General features: G+C 43.6%; 1 protein-coding gene across 1 annotated transcript; it reads right to left on the reverse strand.

Moving 5' to 3' along the window:
• Positions 1-3,310: 3,310 nt before the first annotated feature.
• LOC135939616 (transcription factor HES-4-like) lies at positions 3,311-8,897 on the reverse strand. The gene is made up of 3 exons (XM_065484087.1): positions 8,580-8,897; positions 8,011-8,106; positions 3,311-4,323 (listed from the first exon to the last, which is right to left on the reverse strand). Exons 1-3 carry the CDS (start codon positions 8,739-8,741, stop codon positions 3,613-3,615), a joined length of 969 nt encoding a protein of 322 aa, XP_065340159.1. The 5' UTR covers positions 8,742-8,897; the 3' UTR covers positions 3,311-3,612.
• Positions 8,898-9,731: the final 834 nt, after the last annotated feature.

Raw genomic sequence — 9,731 nt, forward strand, 5'->3', positions numbered from 1 at the left:
GTTTAGAAAATAATAATTCTCATTCCTTGAGCGCCCTTGAATGAGCGATAATTAAAATGAATGCATGGACTTATTTTTTTAATAGGGGTAAGCTCATTTCTCTTTGAAGAGAGACTGAAGAACCCCCTGCAGCCAAAGATTAAAAGCAAGGCACCTAATTATCACATGTCAGATGGCTCATCTCAATTAATCTGAACGCCCCTCCTGTCCTAGTATATATATCACAGTTTCCCAACACTGATTGCGACACATTTGTTTGGTCCTCCCCACTGTCAGCACTCTCGAGTTAATTTTCGAAACATGTGACCAAATTGGGACAGTTAGCTTTCCAGCTGTCAGATATCCCCGGCGGTGAGTTGAAAATTATGTAGCTAGCCGTGTATGTAGCTACAACTTTTAGCGATATGGGTGATGAGCTCTGCGTTTTTCTCTCGACGTTATGTTTTGTGCGTGCGAGAGCGCAGCGAGATGCGATAAGCAGCGGTTGGGGCCTGCCTCCCTTGTCCGCAACACGCAGAATTTTTCTTCTCTAAAGACAGGAAACAAACGGTAACATTCTGCTTGGGCAGGACGTGTGGAGAGAAAACATAACAAAGGCAGACAGGGCAAAACATGTCAAGAAAAACCACCCAGAAGTTGTGTTGATTTTTTTAAAAACATAAACAATACAAGTTCTTCAGCGAATAAGATGAGGGTTTTTGTGTAATTATTTTACATTTTTTGGATATCCTACTTTTTTGAAATATTTATTGCTGACCTGAATTTTGCAGAAAAGCGGCTATTGAATCCACGCAGAGTTGTATTATTTAATTCAAAGTTCCATATTGTAGATTCCGAGGGTAAAGGTCGACGATTAATTGACTTGATATTCTATAAATTGGAACGTGAAGTTAAAAAGCTTTTATATTTTATGTGCTGTTAATTTTATAAGATGAAATTTTTATTCAATTATGGAAAAGAATAAAAAAATTCCTATTTTTAGATTACTTTTAATTCAATCAGGTGCTGATGGTGCAAAACTATTCATTTGAGACGCTGGAGAATGATCGTGCGCAAGCACTTGGCCGCGGAAACGAGCAACAAATTGAAATTTGATACATTTCTTTCACAAGAACATGACGAGTGTAAAAGTTGCAAAAGCAGCCATGAGAGGCCCGGCAGCATTGAATAGATTCCGCGTTTCTTCCTTATGACTTGTTCTATGGGCCGAAAATTCGCGTACGCGGCTCGCGCGCGGCACTGCTAGCGAATTATGCACGATTATATTTCACGCTTTTAGCATCTCTCAGCAACGCCAAGGCCACTTCTTCTTCTTCTTTTTCTTCTTCATGAAGTGCCGTGCGCGCGTGTTTTATTTTTAAGTTGACTCCGAACGTAATGTATTAAACAGCGGCGTGTGAGAGAGAGAGAGAGAGAGAGAGAGAGAGAAAAAAAAATTAAGCGCTGTTTGCAAACCGCTCGACGGCCAGCGGACTTTTCTGCACATCCTTAAGCGTGACTGGAAGCTCTCTTGCCGTATTAAAAAGGTCAAGGTTTAACGAAGATCATTCATTATCATTCGGCGGATAATTTCCCCCTTTTGTGTTCAGCGCTGCGAGTGAGCGAGAGGTCAGCCGACGTGCGCTTTTCAGCCAGCCCAAAGTTCACAAAGGCATATTCATCAAGATGCAAAGTAGCTCAATTCATCTCTAATTAGCAAGCTGCAGGATTGTATTCAGCTTTCTTATCACTTGAACCGTATAAGAGGGGCACAAAGGAATACAGCACGTATATATATATTCATAAATTTTGGGTCTGGAATATATTTCAAGAAAATTAATAAACGTTTACAGGAATATTTAAAGCAAATATAAAAAGCAGTCATTTAATCATTCTTTTCCGATCGTTTTCAAGCATGCTGAAGTTGCGTTCAAGAAATTTATGGTTATTGTAGAATTCTATAATTGCTTTGCGTTGTTTAGAATGCCTATCCTAATAGGAAAGGATTAATACAAATTTATTTATACTATAAAACCACTTAAACTGAAGTAAAAACAAATTCATAATAGTATCGTAAATTTTAGAGTATAAATTCCTCTAGAAAGCAGACCAGCTCAATAAAAACTGTCCAAAAAACCTTATTAAATTCCTCGAGTGGCTAATTAGCGATCGGAATGAGTGTGTTGTGATGCGCTGGTCATAGAGATATTAATGAACGAGTCAGAGCCGCAACAATAACAACAATAATGCCTGTTTTCTCATTTTCCCATGCGCGGCGCGCGGCCAGCGATGATTTTATCGCTGCCGCCAATGATGGACGACCTCTTCTGCGCCGCTTTTGTTTTCCATCCATTGTCTCCGAGTTTTGAAACAATGAGCTACAGCGATGAAGATACGCGCGCCACAAAACAGTTGGCTGCTTTTATTTTCGAGTGCGCGCACGATGACTTGTGTAAAACACGCGCTGACGGCCGATCCCAGCGCGGCGAGTGTGCCTGAAAGGTAGGCCATGAAGACATGAGAAGACCGCCGATGACCGTCATGCTGCATAACTCGTAGGCGCCACGCGGCCGTGAGAACCAAAGCTGCCAAGCAGATCGACCAGTTTAAGCAAGTGCAGCTAAAACAATCACTGCCAATTTTTCTCTCTGGCATTGTTGTGTCATGTGGAGCGAGTCGGGCAGATTGGAAGAGCTGCTTGTGGGTGTTTTAAGTGGATCGGATGTGCTGCAAAATTATGAAATAATGCTCTCTAAGTCTCAATTGAAAAAGATACGCCTTTTCATTTTTCATTTCCGAGAAGATAGGCTTAATCAAGCGGTGAGCAGTGTCTCCCTTATTGAAAATCATTATTTATTTCACCGCGGTTAGTAAATTCAATATTATACATTTTACTCCTAGTTGAATAGGTTGTCGCGAGATGTGAGAGGAATATCTAAATCAAGCGAAAAACATGGTGAAACTGATATTTTTTCCGGAAATTGGTTAAGTCTGATACAATGTATAGTACATATTATTACCCGCAAGAATTAATTTGAGACAGTTGTAAGACAAGCTGTTTGTTCAACTGCTCGCCTTCTATGCAAATAATGGTGCGGCCGTGAGGTTTACGACACCCTTGGCCCTGTGTTTTCAGTTTAAATTGATCATTTGGTGAAGACTACAGGCGGTGTTCCTATCTCGTTTAAGCAATTTCTTCAGGTCCCGTCCTAAAATAATTATTCTTTATTACTTATTGTCGGGGACCAAGGACTCATCTCAGATTAGAATTTGGAATGAAGCTGTTTAAAATTCCCCCGAGTGGCAGTAGAAAACAATAAAAACACAAAAATCCATGTTTAACTCGTTTTTAATGGTTTTGCATGAAAATGTCCATTTTATTGCGTGGCGTCACAGATTACAAAGTGACAAATTTTTAAAAAATCTGTGATACAAAATAAGCTCCATTTTTCATGCGTTCCATGATTAATTCTAGTTTCAAAGGCTGAAGGCACGGCTAATCAGATTTATTCCGCACAACAACATGTCCACAGTTGTTGCAGCTCTAAATATTAACCGTCCATCTGTGTAAAACACAACGAGTTGTTCATTAGCGCGCGGATGGCACTCCAGGGGAAGAATTAGCACAAGTGTCTACCAGGGTCGCCAAACGTCCTCGTGCTCGGCGGCGTGGGCGCAGTCCATGGACACCGGTTTGTCCTCCTGCTTGAGCGAGACAATGTGAGAGATGCTGAGGTCGAGTGCGACTGGCAGTGGCGCCACGACGGCCGTTCGTGCTGCCAGTTTCTGTGCACACTCAGTTGGCAGGAGGGGCGGCATCTGGGGGCTGAACTGCGGGTCCTGCAACTGCGGCGGTGGCGGCGGCGAACGCACGCTCTTGGGGATGACGAAGGCGATGTCGCCACTGGGCAGATAGGTTGGCACCAAATGCATCACGTGCTGCCCCTCGGCGGTGGGCGTGGACGGAATCTGCATGGATGACGCTGGGATCTGCACCCGCAATGTGCGTGGCTGAGTGGCGGTGGCCACGGGACTGGCCGCCTCCTCGGTCGCCGGCTTGCCTGGCGACATGATCATGTTGTCCAGCGCGGAAACGTTGTTGAGACAGTTGGACAAGTGCCCCAGCAGCCTGCGTTTGACGTGCGGGTCCATCTGGGGCGCGTCGCCACGGCACAAGAACTTGTCCACCTCGGTGGCGCACTCGCTGAATCCGGCGCGGTACTTGTTCAGCACGCTCGGGTCGGCGGCGACGGCCATCGCGTTTTGCTGCCGGTGCAGCGACTCAAGGTGCTTCACTGTCATCTCCAAGATGTCGGCCTTCTCCAGTTTTGAGTGGCGGGCGGGCTGAAACACACAAATAAAGCAATGTAGAGCTACTTTATCACTTTTGCTAAATTCTAGAGAGCAAGACTAATAACCCGCAGCAAGTCGTCTTTATAATCGTGCAATGTGACTGATTTATGCTGAAACGAATTTCATCTCATTTCATATTCAAACGGAAGAGCTCACATGGTGGCCTGCCGAGAGATTTGCTCATCGGTTCAAATGTGGCCATAAATCTAGCCGGATTATGTCAAATTCCTAGCCAAGCAAGCGAAATTAATTTCGCACAGTCGCTAAGAAGCTACTCACTGCCGTGTGCCTTCTGGGTAGCACGGCGGCATTTTTGTACTTTTTACAATGCTAATGATCGTCTATTGAAATTCCACGAGCTGGAAGGCCGCTGCGATGCCGGCCGATTTGCATAGAGGTGTATAATTTTGCGTCGTGAGAATAGTTCCTTAATGGCATTTGCTTTCATCGCGCGCGCGGCAGCCGCAATTGCTCCAGGAAAGTTTGCGCGTGGTGTGCGTCGTAAAATACGTATAATGTGTATATATCCAGCTTTTGGGCATCGCTCGACGAGCACTCACGCTCCGGCTCACCGCAGCGTGGGAAAAGGAATAATTAGCGTTCCTTAAGGACAGCAATTATTACACTATCGATCTTATCTGGTCGTGTGTTGATCGGTCATTCCAGATTTTATTATGGATACATAGGCAGTTTGATTAGTTCGTTGCTCGGACGATGAAGATAAAATTATTACCTAATAACATACAGCCTATGCTTATCTACCGTAATTAAGCCTGATTAAGCCACTGTACTGCCCAAAGCAAAGCGGTATAAAAAGCAAATAAAAATTCATCAGTCGCTCGGATTCCTCGGGAAATAATATCGCAGGTGAGAACCTCTTATATGGAGAAATTTATTAAATTGTTGGTCATTAAATTTTACGACGCCGTTTTCTTTCATGGCCACCGCTTAGTGTTATTTTAGCGAGATCCCTTAATGTTGAGAATTGCATCAAATCCTAATTTTAACTGCGAATTAATTAAGATTCAGCAGACTTATATTCGCATCATTGATCATGCCGATGCCACCCAGCATGAAGTATGAGAGGCCAAAGTGTTTCTGCACCTTCTGCACAACATTTTGTCAAACGAGTGTTGTATGCAAACCCATCACCAAAGAGCAGCGCAGCTAAATTTGTGTACAAAGCTAATCTTTTTCCCATAGCACATCAGTGCATTTGGAACTGCGCTGCTCGCGCTCGCACCCTGGTTTGTTTGAGACGGCGAGAATTGCCAGGGCACATATTTATTCTTGGCGACATTCTCACGGCTGGCTAACCCTTTACTTTTCCTGCTGATAATGACTTTGAACGGTGCGATAGCCCTTATCGTGTCGCGACCATTTCCTCGAAGGCAGCCAAGGGAGGAGCATGTCGCGCGCGTCGCGCATGAATTGGTTTTTTGATAACGCGCGTGCTGTGCGACTACAGAGTCAGAGCAGAGAGAACCGGGGGTGACGTCTTGTGAAAGAGTTTATCAGTGTGCATGTTTTTCTTCAGCCGGAGAAGATTGCTCAGAGTGCTATATTTGCTTTCTTTGGTTTAGAGTGCGACAGAGATCATCTCACCACGCGTCTTATCAGTCTGGTGCACGTGCGTCGCTCGTACATTTTTATCGTGTATTCCCGCCGTCTTCTCGCCATCGTCAAAGTGTCAACTTTTGACCCGCCATGCGAACGGACCCCTTTCCGAAGTCTTTTATCGTTCGGACGCTGTGACCCGCTGCAGCAGGCTCGGTTCAGTTTGTGTGTGCGTGACCCCATTGACATTTCATTAATGCACCGACATTACTGGTAATTGCACCGGCTTGCTTGCTGCGCCTGATTGGAGCAGTAATTGTGAAACTTTTTATCCACACCGTCTGCTGCTGCTTTCTATGAGAGATGTGCAGCCTGAGATCTTTGCATCCCATTCATTACGCTAATGGCGGGAGGGTGACCTGCTGCATGGAGAGCCGTCTCGTCATAATCTTGGATGCGCGAGATTTCTCCGCGAGCACACAAAGGGTCATCGCGTGTCTATTTACTCGGCGGCAATTACCGGCCTTTGTAATCAAGATTGCTTATCTCCCTCGCGAGCTGTGCGCGATTGAATTTTTATTTCCAGGCTTAGACGGCACGTGAGAAAGAGCTTAGCCTGGAAACTTCAAATGACTTGGAAACTTATCTAAGACGAACTTATCTCGCAAAAATTGAAAACAACACGTGGACTGAAGTGTGAGCCTTGGAACAAATAAATTTTATTAACCGATTATGAAGAAAATATTGCACGTCTTTTGGAAGTCTGTGAACTGCCCAGTGTCAAAGGTGCAGTGACACTTAATTGTTCTGGGAAAGCACTCAGCAGGCGTAAAATATAAGGCTGCGTGTGTGCGAATCGTGTGTTTGCCGCCCCCTTGACACCTTTGGTGACTTCTTTTAAAAGCATATACGCGATATGCTAATGGGCGTGAGAATGGATTTCTCACACTTCCAAGAACCACGCACACGAATCGATTATATAAATATTATCCGCACACAAACGGGTAGACGCGTCGAGAGATCCCTAAAAATAAATACACTGAGTGCGCGCGATGTGTGAGCCCGTCCATTGTTCCGCAAACTTTATGGACTTTGGGATGAAAGCATGACGGTCACACGACCTCACTGGGTCAGCAAGTGTGCGCCGCTGACGTCACTCTCGATTTTTACGGCTCGAAAATTAACGTGTTCGTCGCGGAGGGAAAAATAATAGTACTATCTCGAAGGCAGCCGGATTAATTTATTTGATCACGACCAGGAAATATATTTGCTGAAAGGACAGAAGATCGAGAATTTCAGCACGCGTTCCTTCCTCTCTCTTAAATAAAATTTTAGCTGCGGAGCAGCAGCATTCCATTCGTGCAATCAAATTTAACTCACAATCAGTGTTCATTAAAATAGAGTGAATATTCGACCATCCTAAATTTTCACCAGCGATTTATCTTCGAAAGTCTAATACGCCTGGTTTTTGGTGACGAATTTAGGAGAGTTAACGGATACGCAGACACACTGGAAACACATATTTATTTTCTCACGGAATCAGAAGCAGACAAATGAGTCGCAGCAGTCTTGTCTAAATAGTGACAGCTGAGCGGCCAATTTGTCTATCGAAATCTCTGTTCTCTATCTTTCTTAATCTCCAGAGCGATTTTTCTGCTCTGGCGGATGGGTCGCAAAGGCGCCGCTTGAGACGTAGTTTTTTTCGAGTTGCTGCTGTGCAGGAAGCCTTAAAGCAAGGGGGCACACTCATGCAGGTGACCCTTTCAAAACGCCAATCAGCGCCACTAATAAATGAGCAGACGACCCTCGAAAAAACGCAGAGTGTGAATTTCCGGGCCGTAAAAATGGGCGTAATTTCGCTCGGGCGGATGGCTTGGAAATTATTACATCATCTGCCGAGTGCAGTCAACACACATGCCCCCAGAAATGTGAGCATTTAATGTTTTCCAGCAGCAGAATGCAACGCGAGTCGAGAAGAACATTAATCAGCTGCGTTTTGTCAACCGCTAAATTAAAACGCACGGATCCTGATCAAAATAAATTGTTTTCATTGCCGAGATTTTTCAATTTCACGTCGCTTTAGGTTTCAAGGGGAGCTGAAAATTGATGTTTAACACTTACATCCTTTTTGAGGGCGTCCAGGATGAGATTCTTCAGTTCCTCCAAGCAGTTATTTATTCTCTGCCGTCGTTTTTTCTCCATAATTGGCTTGTTACACTGCAATCATAAATTAAGCGACTCGTTGTAATTTGCGTTGGTTGCGGGAAGAGTGCGGAGAGTGGAATGTGCATGAACAGTAAAGATGGAGAAATTTACGACACTGCCACTAATCCAAAAATGGGTTTTCACCTTTCGCGGGGACATTTATATACTCACTGACTAATTGGAGTTAATCTTGAAAAAAAGAGAATAAATATTTTTTAAATTTCTCAGATCCCGAAAATTTAGGAAATCATTTGACGGGAGAAAAGAACTGTTATATTCAGCTTACAAAACTATAAACTAAATTTTGACTTCTTGATAGATGCACATAATTGTAAATTTTATACATCGAAGACAAAAATTATGAAATAAAAAAATAAATAATGAACGTTCTGAAAACCATGTTTGTATCATAAAAAGCAATGCTTTAAGACGGAAATCCTTCAAACAAGAAAAAAATAAAAAGCAGAAAAGACTGTTGTACTTACTCTTCTGTGCTCGGAGATTTTGATAGTCTTGCGTTGGGCGGGTTGCGCCGGGGTTGCATTGCTGGTCATCTGCGGGGGCGGCGGGCTGCTGCTTGTGCTGGAGCCGGAGCTGGATGTGCTGTGTGGCGAGGCCATGGCCGGCACCTGTTGCAAAGGGCTCATACCAGGAAGAAGACCTTAGTCCTTTCGGGCAACACCACCACCTTCTCAACTCGGTAAAAGTTCACTAGCAAGCACTGAGGCGAAGGTTCACGAGGAGCAAGTGCACCTGTCGAGCGCCACTAGCGGAATGAAGCGGCAAGCGAGCAGAGTGAGCGCTCCGTCCGACCGGCGAGCGTGTTGTGGGTAGTGGGCGTTCAGCGCGGTTCAGCGGGGCAAAAGTATTGGAAGGGGCTCCCCTCTACCCGCGCCTGGACCCTATCATACTCTGTGAGAAGCTCGTCTCGGGCGCTCCACTCTGAACGCACGCAAGGCAAGGGCAATAACACCTTGCTGAAGTAATGAATCATCGAATTATTATTATTTATTGAAATTGCGGAAATTGCAGACAGAGCTCTGCTGTTTTATCCAAGAACTAGAATGCAAAAGTACTCGGTCAAGTTATGAACTTTTAAATAATGTCCTGATCTCAATACACTTACAAATATATAAAAATACATTTAAGAAGGCGAAAATCATAAGCTTTTAAATATATTATTTCAAACGTCTTGGAAAGGAATTTTTAGTCTAGCTAACTTTCAATCTCCCATAAAAATAACAGATTTGAATTTTTGATCAGTTATCTCTTCTTTATTAGAATTTATAAATGTTCATTTGAAAATAAAAATAAAATTCAACCAGCAATTTTTCAAGCGAGAAAGTCCTAATTAACTGTAGCTCTCAAAAGATGGCACAACTGTTCAACCACAATTTTCGGGTTCTTCACCTACAACTGCGTATTCTTGCAGTTAAAAGATGTAATTTGACATGTAGAAAATCGAAAATTGGTTCAGCCAATCGCATCAAAAAGCATGTCTAATGATTTTTTTCAAGCAAAAAACGCAAAGTAGTGGGCATAATAATATTATAATAAATTATAAATTATAATCATAAATTTCAGATTAAGTACCTGAAATTCACATACATGAACGATGGCACCACCTGCTGTTGGAT

This window comes from Cloeon dipterum, chromosome 3 (assembly GCF_949628265.1).
Source record: "Cloeon dipterum chromosome 3, ieCloDipt1.1, whole genome shotgun sequence".
In the NCBI taxonomy this organism is placed as follows: domain Eukaryota; kingdom Metazoa; phylum Arthropoda; class Insecta; order Ephemeroptera; family Baetidae; genus Cloeon; species Cloeon dipterum.